General features: G+C 39.5%; 1 protein-coding gene across 1 annotated transcript in view; it reads left to right on the forward strand.

The window, feature by feature from the left end:
• The window catches only part of nompC (no mechanoreceptor potential C), a 653,999-nt gene that overhangs the window by 269,179 nt on the left and 361,274 nt on the right, over positions 1 to 23,546 (forward strand). The window contains exons 3-4 of the mRNA XM_068229166.1: positions 6,963 to 7,064; positions 21,012 to 21,128. Coding sequence (XP_068085267.1) covers positions 6,963 to 7,064; positions 21,012 to 21,128 — 219 coding nt within the window. The remainder of the gene's footprint in view (positions 1 to 6,962; positions 7,065 to 21,011; positions 21,129 to 23,546) is intronic.

Here is a 23,546-nt window from a genome sequence, read left to right on the forward strand (position 1 = left end):
GACTCTCAAGACATTTGCAGAGTTATTCCAAGCAGCTTGCAACAGAAAAACCACAACCAATATTGTTGCAGACATCCGGAACGGATAAGAATAATAAGAACAAGTTAATCATTCCTTTTAGTGTCGTTTATACCAGTTTATTGGGGATCTTGACTTGGCGTCGATTTAACTAACTTTTACGGCCGGATGCCTTTCCTGACGCGAAGCCTATGTAAAGGGATTTAGTCGCTATTACGAGTTTCTGTCGTGGTTGGTACTGTGATGCATTGTATGTAGCTAAAGAGAAGTGTATTAAGACGGGCATAAATACCCAAACTCCGAGCCAGAGGAATTAACCATATGCAGTTAAAATCACCGGCCTCGCCTGGAATCGAACTCGGTGCCTTCTGAGCCGATGGCCAAAACGCTGACCATTCAGCGAGAGAGTCTGATAAAATCGGTAATGTTCCCTTCTGTGAAAAATTTATAAAAGTCAATGTTGTGGATGTCATCGCAGCGCTATAAATGCCCTTAGCGTTCAATACATACATACATACATACATACATACATACATACATGCATACCCTTCATTATAGACTGTTATGCCTTTCAACGTTCGGCCTGCATGTCTCCGTGAATTTACTAAATGCTTCCACAATCCTCTATTTGTAACTAGGCCTCGTTTGGTTCTTGATCTCTTACCTTTAAATAATTAGAAACAGCGTCTGACAATCGCCGCCCTCGCCTCCCTGTACTTCTTTTACCCTCTATGACTGATTCCATTATTCTCCTAGTTAATTCATCTCTCATGACCCCACAACCAAAGCGTGCAGCTTCACCAAAAGAGTTTTCTCCTCATTTATCCTCTAATTCATAATTCCGAGTATCATCCTGCCATTGATCCCACATGTTTTTACCAGCGATCATTCTCACCATTTGCATATCTGTTACTTATAACTTACGAATGATATATCGTGAACCCACACAGCTTTCACTCTCTTAAAGCAAGGTAAGGTAAGGGTTGTTCTGCCCGAAGGCAGGTCCGAACCGCCGCAGAGGTATTCCTGAGCCGGAGTTTACTTGCGGTAGTGTGGCCAGTTCCTTTCCGCTCCTCCATTCCCTTACCCCCACCAACAGCGCGTGGCAACCCATCCAACTCCTGACCACGCCCAATGTTGCTTAACTTCCGAGATCTTACGGGATCCGGTGTTTCAACACGGCTACGGCCGTTGGCTCTTAAAGCAAAGTTGATCTGAAAACAGACCGGTACAAAGATAGTTCCGTTCTTTCTAACAGAATAACGTTGATCGCAACTGGAAGCTCACAGCATCAGCTTTACTGCGCCGTGATTCAGTTTCACTTGGTATACTACCATCCTGGCGTGATCTACATATTACAGTTTTGTATTCCCAATTCTCTTAGGTTTACGACCACACGTTTTAATGTAGAATAAATACGTGGTAAGTATGGTTTTGCAATTTCGGTGAGAAAAATATTTCTAATCGGATACGTTCCTGGCGACAGTACGGAAGTCCTATCACCATCAACAGTGTGATCAGTAGATCGGGATACATATGTAATTACATATTCCATATCTTTACTTCTAGATACCTGAAAATAAAAAATGTCAGCGAATTGTGGTTCTGATATGGTTAGACCTGGGTTTAATTTTACATACTCTTACAAGGGATCATCGGCAATGGGTAAGTCGCCGATCGCAATGAAACTTGGAAAACACGTGGAGGTACACGTAAAAACGATGCCGGCATCACTTTTGGGTGCCAACATTCATTAGGGCATTAACTACGGGGCCTAAAATTTGCGACATTTCAAATTCCGCGCGATCAGCGATGAATACCTGCTGGCCAATGCTAAGCTGGCACACTGCGTACTTGGAGACACGCCTCTACACCTCCTCCCCTCCACGCTCCAATTGGTTCGCCACCGCACGCTTCTCTTCTCCCCGCGTTTGCCGGCTGCGGTAGAGAACCAATTGGAGCGGGGAGGGGAGGAGGTGCAGAGGCGTGTCTCCAGGTACGCAGTGTGCCAGCTTAGCATTGGCCAGCAGGTATTCATCGCTGATCGCGCGGAATTTGAAAGGTCACAATTTTAGGCCCGTAGTTAACGCCCTAATGAATGTTGGCACCCAAAATTGATGCCGACATCGTTTTTACGTGTACCTCAATGTGTTTTCCAAGTTTCATCGCGATCGGCGACTTACCCATTACCCATGTTCCCTTGTTAGTAACACCACATGTTTTTACATAACATTTTTGCACATATCTGGGAAATTATTTTTAATAAATTAAGTATTGTGTCAGCTCGTTTAATTGTCAGACTCTCCGACTTCATGGCTAAATGATTAGCGTGCTGCCCTTTGGTATAGGATGTCCTAGTTTCGATTTCCGGATGGGTGGGGAATTTTGATCTTCATTGGTTAATAATGAAGGCATGGATGGAAGAAGGGCTTAAGTCAGTTTATGTCGTTATTCGGTAAATTGCTATATGCACGTTCCTTGGAGCCTGTTCTAGATACTACCTAAATTGCTTCTCGGTAGTGACAATAGATGACGTGTGAAGTGCTATACTGAGTTGCGCCGTTCTTCCAAATATTGCTCGTGCCTGACTTAAAGTATACTACAATGCTGACTTACGGCGAGCCAGCACACATCACTCATCAGAAGCGAAATGGCTGACTCAGGAGTAGTCTCGGGGGGAGAAACATCTGATATTTCAGCAGATGACAGTGAATATACACCAACTGAAACTTCAGATGATTCGGATACCAAATCCTTACTTATCCGAATGGTCTGCCGTTCTCAGCCCAGTGGCATTTGCAACACCACAAACAAAAGGTCTTAAGTTTTCAATTCAAAAGTACCTGTGCCATATTATGTTACTCTCCTGAAGGAACTGTGTCAGGAAGCCAGAGTTATAATGTTATGTTTCTTGACAAGTTTCGGTTATTGAAGGATATAAGGCCTATAGATACTTTAGGTAGTATCCCAGCCCCTCGTGTAGGTATTAAACCCGGGAAATTAAAAGATGTTAAAGATTTAGTAAGAGTTCTATGCACAGATGCACGTGCATGGTTTGAAAATATTTTCCGGAAAGCTGAATCTGTGGGAGTAGGAAATTCTCGATATAGTGCCTCTCCTAATAACATGTCGTGACCTGCCAAATGCTCTAAGCTGTAAAACTTGTCTACATGCTTCAACAATGTAAATAATATTAATTTTGAATGAAAATGTTTCTTGAAAATGGAATAAGGGCGTAACCCCAAAATAAAAACTGACAACAAACCAAAAATTTATAAATATTTTTGATGTACATGTTATGAAATATTCAAGAATGTAGTTAAGTATGATATTCCAAAATTCTGTATTTCCGAGAAAAGTGTTTGATGTTATAATTATTTAAACTCATTTATCTCGAAAGTGTGGCTTTTTTTAAGTTACGTCCTTCTTCCATCCATGTCTTCAATTCCGATGACTCGGGGGCTGGGGATATGTTGCCGTCTTCATAATTCATCATTCGTCCTCACAGACGCGCAGGTCGCCTTAAGATGTCGACTCGAAAGGCCTGCAGCAGGCCTCTTCAGAAGCCACACGCGTTTATTATTATTATTATTATTATTATTATTATTATTATTATTATTACTTAATTGAACCTATACACTACTGCACTCGTGTATTTTCTCCGCTGCACGGAAAAGCATAGAATTATCTAATAGTGCGAAGTTTCTCTCTGTAAGGTTTTTTTTTTTACCTTGCACCGACACACATAGGTCTCATGGGATAGGAAAGAGCTAGGAGTGAGAAAAAGGCGCCGTGGACTTGCTTAAAGTACAGCTCCAGCATTTGCTTGATGTGAAAATGAAAACCCATAGAAAACCATTTTCAGGGCTGCCGACAGGTTCGAACCCACTATCTCACGAATCCAAGCTCACAGCTGTGTGACCCTAACCACACTGCCAAATCGCTTACTCTCTGCATGTTATTTCCTGTAAATGTGTCTTGGATTGACAGCCTCGATAACGTCATAGCAACTGCATTATTGTGTACGAGCAATTATACCTCTTCCTTGCACCGGAATTTGCAACGGATTGCACGTTTCCTCCGTGAATGTATGGATGTCTTTGTTCACATGTTGTTGTTTTTTTTTTTTTTTTTGCTAGTTGTTTTACGTCGCACCGACACAGATAGGTCTTACGGCGACGATGGGACAGGAAAGGGCTAGGAGTGGGAAGGAAGCGGCCGTGGCCTTAATTAAGGTACAGCCCCAGCATTTGCCTGGTGTGAAAATGGGAAACCACGGAAAACCATTTTTAGGGCTGCCGACAGTGGGGTTCGAACCTACAATCTCCCGAATACTGTTCACATGTTTAATACGACATGTTGAACTGATGCTTTTTATCCGAAATCACGTGGCAGTAAGGTCAAGTAGCAATCAATCAATCAATCAATCAATCAATCACTACTGATCTGCATTTAGGTCAGTCGCCAAGGCGGCAGATTCCCTATCTGTTGTTTTCCTAGCCTTTTCTTAAATGATTGCAAAGAAATTGGAAATTTATTGAACATCTCCCTTGGTAAGTTATTCCAATCCTTAACTCCCCTTCCTATAAACGAATATGTGCCCCAATTTGTCCTCTTGAATTCCAACTTTATCTTCATATTGTGATCTTTCCTACTTTTACAGACACCATCCAAACTTATTCGTCTACTGATGTCCTCCCATGCCATCTCTCAATTGACAGCTCGGAACATACCACTTAGTCGACCGAGCTCGATAGCTGCAGTCGCTTAAGTGCGGCCAGTATCCAGTATTCGGGAGGTAGTAGGTTCGAACCCCACTGTCGGCAGCCCTGAAAATGGTTTTCCGTGGTTTTCCATTTTCACACCAGGCAAATGCTGGGGCTGTACCTCAATTAAGGCCACGGCCGCTTCCTTCCAACTCCTAGCCCTTCCCTGTCCCATCGTCGCCATAAGACCTATCTGTGTCGGTGCGACGTAAGACAGCTAGCAAATAAAAAAAACACTTAGTCGAGCAGCTCGTCTCATTTCTCCCAAGTATTCCCAGCCCAAACTTTGCAACATTTTTGTAACGCTACTCTTTTGTCCGATGAAGCTGAACAAAGTTGAGACAGAATGAAAACAATTTCCCAATTTATTGTACGGTACAGATTCTGCTCCGAATTTGTGCAAAAATTTCTCCCTGCTTCTGAGTTACATATTGTTTGTGGCGTGACACTGTGGGTGATGACCCATAATACGTCCCTTATTATATGCTCTATGTCCGGCTCCATGGTTAAATGGTTAGCGTGCTGGCCTTTGGTTACAGGGTTCCCGGGTTCGATTCCCGGCAGGGTCGGGAATTTTGACCAACATTGGTTAATTTCGCTGACACGGAGCTGGGTGTATATGTCGTCTTCGTCATCATTCCATCCTCATCATGACGCGCAGGCCACCTACGGGCGTCAAATCAAAAGACCTTCACCTGGTGGGCCGAACTTGTCTTCGGACACTCCCGGCACTAAAAGCCATACTCCATTTCATTTCATTTCATTTTTCATCTGTTCTATACTAAAAAGTAAAATGACTTCTGTACTTTGTTAACCCTCCTTCAACTGATATGCACCAAGTATGCCACGGAACTTGAACTAAATATCCAAGTTTACGTAAGCAGCTCGGTTATTATCCGTCGTAGGATAAATAGATATATGGCATAAACGAACAGATATAATATATTCTTAAACGAGGCATGAGACCAGATTGAGAGACGTGGCGAGAATTCAGCGTCAAACACACACACACGGTGAGTCTCAGCCAGTGTCACCATAGCGTCCATGCTATGGCACGATCTTATCATTTCGGAGGTCCGTGTTCAAATCCCTCCCATGGCAATTTTTTCCCCTCCATTGGTGCTCTCAAGCCTGTTCGCCCCCGAAGTGATCTGATTGGCTAACTCCAGCAGCTAATAAAATGACATCGGTGTTGAGATATTGAATTATTTTTTAAAAATTATTTATCAGTATGACCAACCCGCTAACGCTCATATATGTGGTGCACCTTGTTTACGACTACTCTGTATACAACTTTGACAGATTTATTATCAGGAGAGTTTGTATGTTCTATGAAGTATAGGTCGATTCCTGTTAAGTCCTGAGTATTGACGACTTGATCAGTGTCATCATCGAAACTAAGGTCTTGCTGAAATTACATTCTGAATTAGAGATTACTTATAGTTATGTGCTTAGTCGCTCTCCGCTCCTTCAGAAGGAAACAGCACTCTTAAACCCCACCGAATGTTATTTTCAAAAATTCACTAATGCTTCTGGATCTAATATTCCAACGCATACAAGCAGCATTTTTAACGTCTCCCATTTAAGAATATTCCCAAACAGAAGGATATCAAATAAACTACTACCGTCAGTAAGTTCGTGGACTGGCGCCCGCAGTGTAGGCAATACAGCGTACACTCATGTACTACAGTCAATAACCTCTTGGACTGATTTATACTGTAGGCAACACAGTGTACACCTGTGTACGTACTTACTATAGCCCGTATGTTCGTGGACTGGCGCTAACAGTTCGATGATCTCGTAGTATTTTAACCTTCCTTTTCACGGCTCTTTCCCGTCGTGGTGATTCGGACGATTTGTACTTGATCATCTCAAACGTTTCGCTATCGAATATGCCTAAATTTTGGAAGAACTTGCAATCTGCCTCTTGCTCAAACTACATTCAACTACCCTTCACAACAGAGATCATGAAACTCTCTCTTGCAGGGCTGGCGAAGAACTGTCACGGCAACATCCTGTGGTGCAAACACTTCGCTATAGTGCACTACAGCGACACTAGACGGCCAGTCCACGAACTTAATGACTCTACTACGTACAAACTCTTTGTAGTCCCCTAACAAATTTTATATGGTGCTATTTTTTCACGCGGAAGTAATTCATAAATATGTTTCTTTACAGGACAACTACAATGCCCTCCATGTGGCGGCGATGTACTCCAGGGAGGACGTGGTCAAAAGTTTGTTGGCCAAGAAAGGAGTGGACGTATATGCCTCTGGAGGGGTAAGTAAATGTTTACAGTTTGTAGAAGTAAAATGTGTTTTACTACCTAGAGAATCCAGAAGACTATTATATTGGATTTTTCCTTTTAATTAGCGTAAGATGCCTATTTAATAATCAGACATTTACACGTATGACAAACACATACATGGGAGGAATAAAAAGCAAATAAAATAAACAGGAGCATATCTATAAGTCAATATCTAGATTTTTATCCAAATCACAGCTTCGTATCTAGCTTCTTGTAGTTCATCCAAGGATTTCGAGAACGCATTCTTGCAAGACGTGCCTCTTCATTTCTGGGAATCGCTTCACTGCCAACTGTGGAGAACAGAAGCAGTTCTCCCTACACCACATCCGATACGATTATGTTTGTGCCTTGTATCACGAGGAAGTCTGAACCCTGGAAGTTTTGCAGTGGAATTACTAACTCGCATTAGGTCTTGCGGAAGTGATGGTATCCAATCTGTTTTACAAAAAAAAAAAAAAAAAAAAAAAAAACACCTGAGTCGAAAGCACTGTATGTCAACCTCAAGGTAGTAATCCAGGCAGGTCAGCGAGACTCCTAAATATGGAGTAAATTATGAACCACCGGGCGAGTTGGTCGTGCGCGTAGAGGCGCGCGGCTGTGAGCTTGCATCCGGGAGATAGTAGGTTCGAATCCCACTATCGGCAGCCCTGAAAATGGTTTTCCGTGGTTTCCCATTTTCACACCAGGCAAATGCTGGGGCTGTACCTTAATTAAGGCCACGGCCGCTTCCTTCCAACTCCTAGGCCTTTCCTATCCCATCGTCGCCATAAGACCTATCTGTGTCGGTGCGACGTAAAGCCCATAGCAAAAAAAAAAATTATGAACCTACAACTCCCCATCAAGTTGCACATATCAATTTAATAATACATTTTAAAATCTTGCTTATCAACAGACTTATCATATATTTAGATTGAGAAACCAAATCTTCAATCAAATCATTTCTACCTATGGAGGATCTCGTTCATTATCCTTCTGATCTACACACTGAAACTCTGTAGCTTCTAAACAATGATGCAATTCACTGCAAGTTTAACGAGGTCCTTCGAAATCCAAATAACCAAGAATTTGACGCCTTCTGGAAGTGACCTCCTACTTGCAAGTTTACAGCTCTTCAAGACATGACCATATGATACTCCTGTTGGTTTGGGTCGACATACGTATGTTAAAGGCCCTTCTACCCACGTCACGAGCATGTTGAAAACAAAGTATTGATCAATATTCAATGATAATCCTATTAAAAACCTGTTTCTTCTCACATCATCATCTAAGGACCCCAATACTGAATAACTGGTGAACAGAACTTTATTATTATTATTATTATTATTATTATTATTATTATTATTATTATTATTACTATTATTTAAAATTTTATTTACGACGCACCGACACAGATAGGTCTTATGGCGACGATGAGACAGGAAAGGCCTAGGAAGCGGCCGTGGCCTTAATTAAGGTACAGCCCTAGCATTTGCCTGGTGTGAAAATGGGAAAACATGGGAACCATCTTCAGGGCTGCCGACAGTGTGGTTCGGCCCGATATCTCCCGAATGCAAGTTCATAGCTGCGCGCCCCTAATAGCACGGCCATTTCGCCTGGTGGAGAACAAAAATGCATAAAAAAGAGTCAGTATTATACTAAACACGCCTTGTTTCATGCCAGTGCTATCAATGTAGAATATGTTATTTTGCTTAACGGCACCTTTAATGCATTACTTGTTAAATTATTATTCATATGACAAATATAATTTCTAGTAAATATATAGAATTCATTAATTAGTAATGGTTTTAACCCAAATATAACATTGTTTTTCTCTTCATGACTTCTGCATTAATGTTAATATATTTGAGAATGTTTGCCACTCGGAAGTGGTGGTTGGATGTAGTTACGGTAAGGTTTAATATCATATTCGAGGCTCTGAACATAAAACATAAAAAGTGGCACGCTGTGTACTGCGGGTTGGCCACCACTGGTGAAAACCTTCACTTTTTGTCAGACCTCTGATTATGGTCTAAATCCATTTTCGTCCTGCTTTACTTCGTATATGATATAGACATTTTAGTCCATGCGAGGTCTCTAGTTTCGAAATCGTTTTTCATACTAATCCGCAGCTTAATGCCAGATATTATCCGGTGTCTTATAAAATTTTTATCCGTAGTACTTATCATAAAATAAGTTCTATTAAATAAGCAAAATACAAAGTGAAGTTTATAACATACAAATATCAATGACACAAAGTCAGCCAAATTTCTACTCATTCTCAATCACGTAAGTGGCTATTTTAAAAATAAATTTTAATCATATTCAGAAAGAAAATCCATAGTGCATCTTTCTATTTAACGCTTCAGTATTGGACATTATTCAGTCTATGATTACTACAAAAATATTATTATTATTATAATTATGATAATATTTATAATTATAATAATTATTATTAATTTTCCACTAATTTAGGGATGGTTCATGGAGAAGGGGCATAGCCCCACACACACAAAAGTGCCTCCATCACCACTTAAAATTACAGTATTCAAATATACAGTTACATTCTACATAGTATGCTTATATACAGTTACCGTATTTACATAGGCATATTTACATAATACGCACAAGACCTGTTCAACATTGATGTAATTCGACACTCTGTTTCTTTCTGTCTCATCCCCACATGTATTCACTGAAGATTTACACAGTAGAAACATTGTGTTATGTACAGAAGGTTTCGTTATATAGATGTATACTTCCTTTTTACCTCTTTACAAATTTTTTTTGCAGGTAGCTCTTTTATCTGTGGTGGGAGTGCATTCCACAGCCGAGCAGAACGATTAAAGTATCCACTTTGATATGATGCTGTTCTTGCAAAGGGAGGGAAAAGGGACACACCTCGACCTCTTTGAGCGAAACGATAGTTCAGCTGTAAGCGGTTAAAAGGGTTTATATGAATGTTACCTGCGAGGGATTTTCTCAGGAAAGCAATATCTATTTCTTTACAGGGGGTTGTTATGGGGGGCAAAGACCTGGCTGTATTTAAATGACCATGATGAGTAATTAGTCGTTCTGCTCGGCGTTGAACAATGGAACGATTTACAGAAAATTAGTCGTCAAAAGTGAAGGTATAGTAGAAATTTAAATTGAATGTATTCATACAGCCAAGGAGCACATATCAGTGTAAAATTAATATGGCAGAACGTGTGTAACATCACGTCAAGTATTAACTAAATAACAAAAAATGAAGTTACCGAGAGAGTTCAAAATTATTCATTTGAATAGCAGTGATATGATAATCGTATACTTTTTAGTAATCGAATAACTTCCATCCGGTTAATTAAATAATCGATAAAATAATCGAATAGAAAAATAACCTAATGGAAAAAAAATAAATCGAATAAAATGAAATAAACGAATCGATTATCCCATCTCTAATGAATAGTACCTTTCATCTTTCATTTTACTCAGGCCAGAAGAAAATTTAGTTTTCACTTAAGTCTTGGTCTTGCATACTCACTATACATAGAAGCTGTTGTGGTATGGATGCTGCTGAATAGTGGCATTCATATCACGACTAATGCGTCTGGATGCTGTTGTACCAGGGTCCGTCGTACTAAACGAGCACTTGCTGGCTTGGGAACGAAAACAGTGGAAAATTAACTCGCTTCATTTTCCTAGTACGCCTTAATATTTTTGGCGCGTTTATTATAACGTTCTTAATTAAAGGAATTAAAAAGAAAACCTCACGCAATGAATCTCTGAATTACAGGACAACCAGTTTGGGTTCACAGCACAGAAGTCAGCAGAGGATGCAATACGACTGGTAGTCGAATGGATAGAAGATGTCTTTGCAGAAAAGAAGACCGCTCTGCTGATCTCGCTAGATATTTCAGGAACGTTTGACAATGCCTTGTGGCCAAAAATATTACATCAATTGAAGAAAACATCCTGTCCTAGAAACTTGTATATAATAATCAGAAACTACTTTAATAATCGAATGGCAAAGCTCACAATGGGCAGTACTACATTTACACCAAAAATATCACAAAAGGCTGTCCTCAAGGTTCTGCATGTAGTCCAGGATTCTGGACAATTCTATATGATGATTTACTGACTTTGGAATGACGTACTGACTGTCACATAATTGCTTATGCTGATGATGCCCTTCTCTTACTGAAGTGATGATGTTTCAAATTTGACTTTTCGAGCTAATACAGCGCTGAATATAATTTACAACTGGGGATTTGAAAATAAATGGAGATCAACCCTCAAAAAACAAGCGGCATGTTCATTACGAGGAAGAGGAAAGCTGAAACACCTGTAGTACACATGAATGGACAAGTTATAAAATTGGTGGACCAAATGTCATACTTAGGTGTTGTTTTAGATAGAAAACTAACATTGAGAGGTCATTTCAATTCTCTGTCTACCAAAGCTAGCAAATTACTCTCTGGCTCTACTATTGCTACCGGACTGACATGGGGTCTTAATCCAGAACTATTAAAGACAATATATCATGGAGCAGTGGAACCATTATTATTGTATGGTTCATCTGCTTATCGTAATGTATTGAAAAGGAAGTGGGTTCAAGCCAAACTAGCCCAAATTCAAAGAGGTTTTGTACTCAGAATTATTCGTGCGTACCGCACAATATCCACGAAAGCAGCCCTTGTTGTGGCGGGAATCCCACCTCTGTATTTAACAGCCATTGCCAAAGCTGAGCTCACATTAACAAAAAAGGTGCTTTTGTATCCTGATAGGATATTAACGGTCACTCCTGAACTACAAGCTAATGCATTGACAGCAGGTCACCCAAGTCAATTTGCCAATATTCTTTTGCAAGAAGTGTGCAACACACAACATCATTACAATATTTATACGGATGGATCCCGGATTAGCAAAGAAAAAGACGGCTGGCTTGTAGGATGTGCTTTTGTAGTGCTACAGAATAACAGTGAGGTGCATGCTGAAAAATTTAGGCTATCTCCCTCATGTTCAGTCTTTCAAGCCGAATTGTGCGCTATACAACAGGCAGTTATGTGGATTAAAAAACACAATTGTGCTGCACAAATATTGAGTGACTCTCAGGCAGCTTTGAGAGCAATCCAAGAAAAATATAACTTTCATCCGGTAGCTGTTAATATAAGATCACACATATTAGGATACAGTAACCATATCTGCATGAAATGGGTCCGAGGTCATGACGGGGTAGAAGGAAATGAGAGAGCGGATGAACTTGCCAAAGCAGCTACTACTTCTTCTGAGGCCTTGTTGATATATGAAAAGTCCCCTATGTCTCATGTAAAAAAAGGAACTGAGGGAGTATACACAAGATATGTGGAACAACCAATGGATCACCAGCAATAATGGCCGGCTAACAAGAGAGTTGTTCTTTCCAAATATCCAAGACAGATTACAAAGTAGGTTTATGCAACATGAACATATTACAACTCAGTTTTTGACAGGACATGGAAAGTTTGGATCATACTTCGAGAGGTTTGAAATCAGTGTTCAGAAGCCCTACACTTGTACCTGTGAAATGCAACAAACTGTTCCTCATCTCTTATTTGAGTGTCCGATTTTTGACAGGAGTAGATATGAATTATTAATGCATTTAAACATGTGTAATATAGAATACCAAGCACCTCTCACTATGGTATTTCAGAGAAGATGTTCTTATAAAGTGTTTGTTAAATTTCTCCATCTAATTTATAAGTCATATCTATTTTAATTGAATTGTCATGTATTAACTTAGTCTCACTATCTATAACCCTAATATACTGCTTGTAAAATAGGGTTTGTAATGGGAAATTCAATAATAATAATAATAATAATAATAATAATAATAATAATAATAATAATAAACAACTACCTCATTCTCAAGAGTCATATGATTTATTATGGCAGTGCACCCAACGGAAATAAAAAAATCTATCGCTGAAAATGTGTGAAAATCTCAGATTTCATTGTCAATTAGTGGTCGGATATTTCGATAATAACGTGTGTAAAATGGAGTACTTTTTAATTACAACTTATAAAATGTTAACATTCATATTGTTATAGGACTAACATAACAGTCATTTCATCAGGAAATACAAAATTATTTTGTGGGATCAAATTATAAAATTTCAAGAATTTCCATACCTTAGGGTGACAGCTCATCTTGAATTGATATTTATTGCAGTAGTTTAATTCATACTCGGCAACACTTACGCAAGAAAATATGTTACATGCTAAAATTGTTTGTAATCTTTGTTTAATTATTACTTAAGTATTCCATTTGTTTAAAAAACGTCATGAACTGAAGGTAGACTTCTACGTTCTTCATATTTCTTATTGTTTTGTTGATAACTTGTCAGTTGTAAACAAATTGAACACATGCTTGCAAAAGCAGTGAGCGTGTAGTGTGGAAAGAGTGAGATAAATTGAACTGTCAATATTCATCACGCAACATTTCCTTTAAGGTTTTCGATAACACTACTTGTTAAAAGAACTTAAAACACTTTGAAGTTCTGATTTATTTCGTGAAAATTGAGGTAAATAATATAATCACCACTTCACGAAGTTTGAAAGTGTCAGTGTGAAAGTTTAAAAGCGCTTCTCTTTGTCTGGGATCTCCCTCTCTGCCACCCCACCCTCTCCTCTGTACCAGACAGTGCTGGGTGCTAATAGCTCAAACGGTGTGATTTCCCGTCAGTCAGACAGTGCTCCACAAACCGTGAGAAGAGGCTGACCTTATTGAGCAGTATATTGTTACGTCTGTTCTGGAAAAAAATACATAACTGTGAGTATGATTGATATATGTGTAGCTAGTCCTGTAGGATCCATGATACATTCTAGGATGAAGAGTAAACATAATTTATTGGCTTCTATATTGTTTAGCTAGAACAACGATTTTATACCTACTACGTAGTAGACAAGGTCACTTAAAACGTCAATGTATACAATGACAGAAACTTCGGCATTGATTCAATTTTTCTCCACCTTCCGACCTTAGTGGCACAGTCGGTTTATTTTTTTTATTTTTTGCTTGAGTTTCAATGGTAGCGGGGTGAATTTCACTCAGTCAGTGGCATTTCAGGGTGTATAAATGCAACCGCTTCAAGCACGTTACCCCTCGAACCAGTAAGCATCGACATTTCGACGGATTATCCAGCTCTGTATTCTCAATGTCGACCCATTTCATTTAGTTATTTAAAAATGAGAAAACTATACGAAATTGGCGTAAGGAAAGGTGTAATGGACTCACCTCAGCACCGTCATTTACGGCATTTGGAAATACGCCGCACGCATATAACCTTCAACCTTTCAGCTACTGCAATGGACTCGCCTCATCACTGAGATTCAAATTTTCCCTCAACTTTATTTCAAGTGCTCAAAATTCAGTAGCTGATGCTCTTAGTCGTTTATTTGAAACTCATATTCACCAACCGGACACTAACGAGGATTTACTTTCTGATACCTTAATCATGCACCCATCTCATCAATTAACGCGGTTTTATCATCAACAGATTTTCCTCTCATATTCCAATCCTGTCAGTCCCATCAGCTCACCGATCAGTTCTGCAATCAACTCAAGCGCTCCATATCTGATCCCTCTTATTAGAGTCCTGGCCTAAAATCCACGTCGAAATCTAACATGAGCCTGGGTGACTCCAGAACCTCGGAAAAAACTAGGGTAGGCCGAGGAAAATTATTATCAATAGAAATTCAGTCGTTCTCGCCGAATCGAGATGTGTTTTTCAGTGTTCTTTTTGCTAGTGGCTTTACGTCGCATAGACACAGACAAGTCTTATGGCGACGATGGGATAGGAAAGGCCTAGGAGATGGAAGGAAGCGGCCGTGGCTTTAATTAAGGTACATCCCCAGAATTTGCTTGGTGTGAAACCATGGAAAACCATTTTCATGGCTGCCGAGAGTGGGAGTCGAACCCACTATCTCCCGTATGCGAGCTCACAGTCGCGCGCCCAACTCGCCCGGTAGTGTTTTTTTACATGTGAATTGGAAGGTGGTAAGCTCCTCTATTTACATACCTCGGCCCATCATACCAACCTTAGCAGTTATTAATTACAAACATACAAACCAGTCAATAACCAAGCAGTTTAATTTATCAGAGAGAATTCGCATACAATACTTCACGGTGTTATTAATGGTAATATCCTATGACCATTACGCGAAAAATCACCAGCAAAAAATCTTTTACTATTATTGTTTAAAGGGACCTAACATCTAGGTCATCGGCCTTCTACAGGTTTTCAAGTATTCTAAAATAATATTATTATTATTATTATTATTATTATTATTATTATTATTATTATTATTATTATTCGATCTAAAATACATCAAACCTAATTGGCAATTCACCCACAAGTGAAAATATTAACAAGCAATTTAAAAAATTGTCATTCAAGTTTGTAATTCTATCTTTTGAAGAGCGTCGACAAACTTTGCAAAACTACGCATTAAAATTCCACCTTTTTAAGTTTGTACGTTTACAGTTTGGTGATATTTTAAACGGGATGATATATGAGTTACTTCTATTACATACGAATTCGAGGGTGGTAAGCTGGTCTATTCATAGCCGTAATTACCGGGCGAGTTAGCCGTGCGGTTAGGGGCGCGTAGCTGTGGGCTCGCATCTGGGAGATACTGGGTTCGAATCCCACTGTCGGCAGCCCTGAAGATGTTTTTCCGTCGTTTCCCATTTTCATACCAGGCAAATGCTGGGGCTGTACCTTAATTAAGGCCACGGCCGCTTCCTTCCCATTCCTAAGCCTTTTCTGTCCCATCGTCGCCGTTAGATCAATCTGTGTCGGTGCGACGTTTGTCAAATAGCAGAGCCGTAATTAATTTCAAGTCCACACATCAGTCGATACCCAAGCAGTTCATAATGAGCAAAATCTAAATGACAAGCTGGAACAGAATAGATCGAGGTGGTTTGAACATTTTAAGCGAATGAAAGAAAGACTGCTAAGACAAGCACTGGAAAGACACATGACAGGGAAGAGAGGACTAGGGAAACCAATATTACGATGGATGGATTCTGTGAAGAACAGCATAGGACAATATAACCTGGACTGGAACACAGTGTTGGATGAGGAATGGTATAAAGACAGGACCAAGTGGAGAAGAACCATATTTGTCCCCATCCGCTGTCAGCTGGAAAAGTGGAATTTATGATGAAGATATATTTACGTACTTTTGTTTTCTGTGCAAGGAACACTGGAAGAGGATTGCTCTATTTTTAATTTAAAATTTCGGCTCCCTAATTTGAATTACAGAATTGGGTGATGCATTACATTGTAACATAAATTTCCAGCGCCTCCAGTATCTGCCACATAATGAAATGAAATGAAATGTATGGCTTTTTTAGTGCTGGGATATCCTAGGACGGGTTCGGCTCTCCAGGTGCAGGTCTTTCTATTTGACACCCGTAGGTGACCTGCGCGTCGTGATGAGGATGAAATGATGATGAAGACAACACATACACCCAGCCCCCGTGCCATTGGAATTAAGCAAGTAAGGTTAAAATCCCCGACCCGGCCGGGAATCGAACCCGGGACCCTCTGAACCGAAGGCCAGTACGCTGACCGTTCAGCCAACGAATCGGACTGCCACATAATAATATGGTTCGAAAACAGAAAACTTAAAAACACATTTTGAAAAAAAAAAGAGTCTTTGTTCGCGCGTATGACAATTAGTGTCTCATGAATGAATGTACAGCGCGTTTTATTTTTAAATACGCATATTGTAGGTAATAAATGAAACAATGGATAATATAGTGTAAATACGCCGCCATACTGATATTTTTATCAAACATGAAGCATATTCGTAGTAATTATACTAGGTTACACACCACGATATTTATACCGAAATATAAACATAAATTATCCTTATTTCAGTTCATCATTAACATAGGCAAAGTTTCTGCATCACTTTCAACTACACAATAGAATAAACAAGGAATCAGATATTTCGATTTGTTTTAGCGTACGACTAAACGATAATCAGAAGTAGAAATATTGCACAAGATTGATTCTATCCACCAAATTATTCACTTGTTATAGCTAGTCCTGTTCCTTGGGGATTGGTACTAATGTTTTCATCGATCACATATGTTATTCAGGGAACTTTTCTAGTTCTTGTGATTATAATATGAATCAACTATATGACCCATTGTTTCTTTCAATAGCCTTATGATATGAAACTTTTACAAAATGTTTTTAGTAATACATAAACTATTACATTGAGGATACAATATATCGTATCATTTGAAATGTTATTTATCTTCATTATAACTTACAATCACACTGCCTTTGTCCCTTGAATCAATAAATAACACCAATGAATAAACGTCAACTAAACATTACCCAAACATCTCAAAATATACATTCCTGTTGTTCACCCGAAGTAAAGCACCCACCCTATTCACTTGACCTGAGGCTACTGGTGGAATGGAAAGACATTGGACTATTATTAGACCGAGAGCACTGTTTCATTCCTCAGGTATAGAAACTTTTCATTGAATCATTCCTAACTTTGGGATTTGTGATAAGAAATGTGGAGCTATCTGAAAGTCTGAAACTTGTATAAATTTGTAGAATTCTCTGGTCAGGCCATAGTTAGAATAAACTTTCGTGGTATGGAGCCCTAGGTACGAAATAAATACGTATCAGTTTCGAAAGGTAGAAAAATATCCTGAAATAGTTACATTTAAAGGACAGCTCATTATCCTCTTATGATTTCGTACAATAGTTTTAGAAGATTGAAGACAGAAAGATGCAAAAGTAATAAATTTAAAAACGGATAATAATCTTTAATTCCTCTCCTATGAATTCCCATGTGCCACGCCCAAATTCAGGATTCAAATTAAAATTCTTGATTCAAAATTATATAACTACCATCAATCAAAATTCACAGCCTTACATACCGTTTAGTAGCTACAACAGTGCAACTCGAACAAGTCATGCTCCTGATTTTCACACAAACATGAAAAATTTGAAAATAATTCATGGCTTCCATTGACAGATATCAAACTATGATAGAACAATGTGTGCCGGGACGAGTGGCCGCTTCTGACCCAACTTGGTAGGTTCGATCTTGGCTCAGTCCGCTGGTATTTGAAGGTGCTCAAATACGTCAGCTTCGTATCGGTAGATTTAATGACACGTAAAAGAACTCCTGCGAGACTAAATTCCGGCAACCCGGAGTCTTCAAAAAAATTGTAAAAGTTGTTAGTGGTTTGTAAAGCCAATAACATCATTAGAACAATGTGTATAATAAACAGAGTATTTTTTTGAACAATTTCCTATTTGCCGAAATTTTAACAATTATTCATATGTATGAAGATTCACACAAGGTCGTCGATTAACATAAGATTACACTGAATTTAATCGTGAAACTTCTACGTGTAGAATAAGATATGTTAAATTAGATCAGATTTAATTACATTAGAATATGCATTATTGTTTGTAATTATGCCTTGTATCAGAAGAAATGCTGATGTATTGGATACAAATCATGTAGCATGCAATACATTAAATTAAGATTAAACATGAATTGTGTCTGATCATCGTTAGCTCAAACAATGGTTAAAATCGATGCATGTTGAATATTCAACAATTCGCATACAGTGGTTTTACACAAGGTCATCGATTAATATCATAAGATTATATTGAATTTAATCTTAAAAATTTTACATGTATTTAAGTGTCTTGATCAATCTAATAATATTTAAATACATTTTCGTCCGCCTTTGTGGTGTAGTGGTTAGTGTGATTAGCTGCCACCCCCGGAAGTGCGGTTTCGATTCCCAGTTCTGCCACGAAATTTGAAAAGAGGTACGAGGGCTGGAACGGGGTTCACTCAGCTTCGTGAGGTCAACTGAGTGAAGGAGGGTTCGATTCCCACCTCAGCCATGCTCAAAGCCCTGGTTTCCCCACTTCTCCTCCAGGTAAATGCTGGGATGGTACCTAACTTCAGGCCACTGCCACTTCCTTCCCCGTTTGTTGCTCATCCGTTCCAATCTTCCCACCCCCCGTAAGACCCCTGTTCAGCATAGCTGGTGAGGCCGCCTGGGTGAGGTACTGGTCCTCCGCTCCAACTGTATCCTCCTGACCAAATGTCTCTCGCTCCAGGACACTGTCTTGAGGCGGTAGAGGTAGAATCCCTGACTGAGTCCGACGGAAAAAACAACCCCGGAGGGTAAACAGATTAAGAAAGAAAGAAAGAAAATACATTTTCAATAGGTTAGAGATAATTACGAGGACGTGAAAACTATTAACGAACAGCACTTCAGTAATAATAATAATGATAATAATAATAATAATAATAATAATAATAATAATAATAATGATAATAATAATAATAAGATATGTTAATATTATTATTATTATTATTATTATTATTATTATTATTATTATTCCTAGTAATGTGCGACACTTGTAAAACAGACCCTTCAACGAGGATGGGCGGCATCTGCTGTATATGAAAACTACGTGCGTTTGTACTGGAGGATAGTGTTGTGTGTGGCGTGAGAGTTGCAGGAATTGGCGACAGTACAAACACCCAGTCCCCGAGCCAGGGGAAATAACCATTTCTGGTTAAAATCTCCGACCCGGCCGGGAATCGAACACGGGCTCTTTGAATCGAAGGTAACTATGCTAACCATTCAGCCAAAGAGCCGGACAATAAACTCGTGTCCTCGTACTGAAGGCGTGCGGCTCTTGTCAGGCACATCCCCAAAGGAAGTGAGCTGCACGTACCATTTTAACCATATACCAGTCCTCCTGCCATTCTTCAATTTATGGCGCTACCGGAAATCTAACACATCTCCAGGGCCCAATCTGCCCGCGTGATTATGAATTGGTGATCTTATGAAAAAATGTGTACAAATAATGAGTGTATTAGTATATTATGGAAATTTTCCAGTACTTATCGTACCTGCTGTCGTCTGTTATCTTCTGCAACTGTGTCTGGATTGTCGTCAGTTGTTTGTTTCCGGTCTTGGTTTAAAAATCTTATCATTGGCTACTTTACGCAACGTAAACTCTTTTGTAGATATATGCACATGGTTTAAAGTGACTTGATACAATCTGAGGGTGTTCTTTTAAAATGAAACATGCCATTCTTTGTTTAATAGTGTTTATTTTTACAGATATGTTATTGTGTGTCTCCCTCTGTGGTGTAGTAGTAAGTGTAATTAGGTGCCACCTCCGGGGGCCTGGGTTTGATTCCCGGCTCTGCCACGAAATTCGAAAAGTGGTACAGGGGATAGAACGGGGTCCACTCAGCCTCGGAAGGTCAACAGTGTAGACTGGGATTCGATTCTTGCTTCAGCCATCCTCAAAGTAGTTTCTTGTGGTTTCCCACTTCTCCTCCAGGCAAATGCCGGGAAGGTACCTAACTTAAGGCCACGCCCGCTTCCTTCCCTCTTCCTTGTCTAACTCTTCCGATCTTCCCATCCCCACACATGGCTCCTGTTCAGTATAGCCGGGGAGGCCGCCTGGAGGACGTACTGGTTCTCCTTCCCAGTTGTATCCCCCAACTTAAAGTCTCACCAGGACACTGCCCTTGAGGCGGTAGAGGTGGAATCTCTCGCCGTGTCCCAAGGAAAAAACCAACCCTGGAGGGTAAGCGGATTAAGAAAGAAAGAAAGAAAGAAAGAAAGAAAGAAAGTTATTGTTTGAATTAAAAGCTTTTAAGTTACATGTAACTAATACGATACTGGAAAGTACTGCTTTCTTCGTAACAAAATGCAGCAGAGATATCATTACGTTATCCGTGAGCCACACACGACGTGTCATCACGTGGTATCTCGTTATTGGTCACGAAATATCAAGTCAAATGTGTTCGTAATAAATTGGCAATTCTGTGCATTTTTTTGTAATTTTATGTACTTAACGTATTATGTAAACTAACAAAAATTATATTTCCAGCCCAGACAGCAGACAGCGGTGCACCTGGTGGCTAGCAGGCAAACAGGAACAGCAACAAGTATCCTCAGACTGCTCCTCAACACCGCCGGCAAGGACATTCGTCTTCATCCTGACTCGGTAATGTAATCGCTTCTCACTATAATATAATTATATGCTATATCTATGGGCGCTTCTGAAATAATTTTACCCAGTCAAATAATCAGGACGTGATTAGTGCTATTACACTTGCCAAACAAATCCTACAATACCTTATTGGCCTGTCTTACATTTTCTTTCGACAAGGAAATAATTTGCACCACCAAACCCCACTGGTGGTTGATTCTCAAAATAAATTATGCTATGATTAAAATGTAGCAATAAGATCAAAATAAATAAGAACAGTCATGCTGGATATGACTTCATTTGATCATCTTATACGACAGAGGCATCTCTCTTTGCGATGCGTTTTATCTACTTTGACACTCCACTGACACTATATTTTTCAATGCAAACGAATACAGATTGAGAGCTAAATAGCTGAGGTATACCGACACACTCGTTTCATCTGGATGGTCATGAGTTCGATTTTCTCTCAGGAAGTCTAGAAACAAACGATACTTCTGCTTATGGGGAGGAACAGACCTATGGCCATTCATTCATTCAGAAACTAAAAGCAGTATCAGGAAAATGCGTGACGGGTAAGGCGATTAAGCATGGGAATTACTTCATAATCATATTCATTTTCCCTCGTCCAGCTCCTGCTAGGTCGGTGTGTTGATAGTACTTCTCCATAATTGCCTCCCCGTCCACCACTCCTCTTCAGTAACTGTATTCCAGTCCAGTCTTCTTTTTCTTTTACTGTTCTTGACAGAGTCCATCCATCTTGCTCTGGCCTCCCTCTTGCCCTCCAACACATGTTTTGGTATCTTTCCCTCCTCCATCATCATAACATGTCCAAACTATCACATTTTTTCTCCATTTTATCATTCACTTTTCTACCCCTATTTCCTTTCTGCAACATTTCTTACTCTCTCTCTCTCTCTCTCTCTCCTTGTCTTCCCTACCATACTCCCTAGAAACTTCATCACACTGACCTGAATTTTATTACTCTCATCCCTCGCTGCCAATCTCTAAGTCTCTGATGCATACGTTATTATAGGGGTACATTACATCTTGTACATTATCTCTTTAAATTTCATAGGAACTTCCCTGTTCCACACCAATTTCCTTACATTCTGGTAGAACGTATTTCCCACTTGCACCCTTCTGCTGATCTCCTTATCCAACCTTACATCTTTCATTATTTCACTTTCCTTATATATGACGCATTCAACAACCTGAAAGTTTATTCCCTGATACTAACGTTACCTCTTGCCTTCTCTTTCTTCTCTTGTCATCACCACTTCTACACACTGATTTTCATACCATATTTCTCAACATTATCATTTAAATCCTACACACTGATTTTCATACCATATTTCTCAACATTATCATTTAAATCCTCCAATTGCATTTGCACTTCTGTGTTGTTGACTCACCAGATAACTATGCCATCCGCAGACAATATTTTCATATCTCCTGTATATTATGCCTTTTTTCTTTTAGAATTTCATCCATAACCATTATAAATATAAGTGAAGACAATATACTTCGCTGTCGTAGTGCAGTTTGGTTTCTAAACCAATCTGTTCTCCCTACTGGAGTCTGAACACAACTGGAACATATCTTTATACAATGCTTTCACTAATTCTCTTGATTTTTTTTCCACATTCTTTCCATGGTTTAAGCATGGAACTTATTTATCTACCCCAATTATTATTCAGTACCCAAGCTGTCTTTTGTTTGAATCCCTGAAATAAATAGATTTTGAGAAATTAGAAAAATGTCTGTTGGTATAAATGTCGTACTTCTATGGATTACATGAAAGGAAACACGTATTATAATATTAACGGAATATAGATTTTAATCAAACTAAAATTATTTCAGAAGCACTCTGAAATTGTTATAGTTTTAAGAAAATTAAGTGAAAGATATTAAAATCAAAGTAAGTAGTCATAGTCAACAAGACATCGGGATTTTACTAGAAATTATATCTCAGTTCATAGCATCTCCATTGTACACTCAACCACACAAAAGTAGTCCGTCGCAGAAGACGACGTTCCTTAAACATTCTCTGGTTTGAATTAGGGGCTGCCTGGCCGAGGCGGTAAAGGCGTGCTCGGTTCGCCCGGAAGGACGCGGGTTCGAATCCCCGTCAGGAAGTCGTAAAATTTAAGAAACGAGATGTCCACTTCCGGAGGTGCATTTGGCCCTGAGGTTCACTCAGCCTACACCAAAAATGAGTACCAGGTTAATTCCTGGGGGTAAAGGCGGCCGGGCGTAGAGCTAACCACTCTACCCCATCACGTGCCGAGGTTAACAATGGTGGAAGCCTGTACCTTCCACCCCTCCAAGGGCCTTCATGGCATGTACGGAGGTGACTTTGCTTCGCTTTGCTTTGCTTGTTTGAATTAAGATAATCAGGTGGTAGTATTCCAAGTATCATCTCTTCGGCCA

The sequence above is a fragment of the Anabrus simplex genome, chromosome 9, assembly GCF_040414725.1.
Source record: "Anabrus simplex isolate iqAnaSimp1 chromosome 9, ASM4041472v1, whole genome shotgun sequence".
Taxonomy (NCBI): domain Eukaryota; kingdom Metazoa; phylum Arthropoda; class Insecta; order Orthoptera; family Tettigoniidae; genus Anabrus; species Anabrus simplex.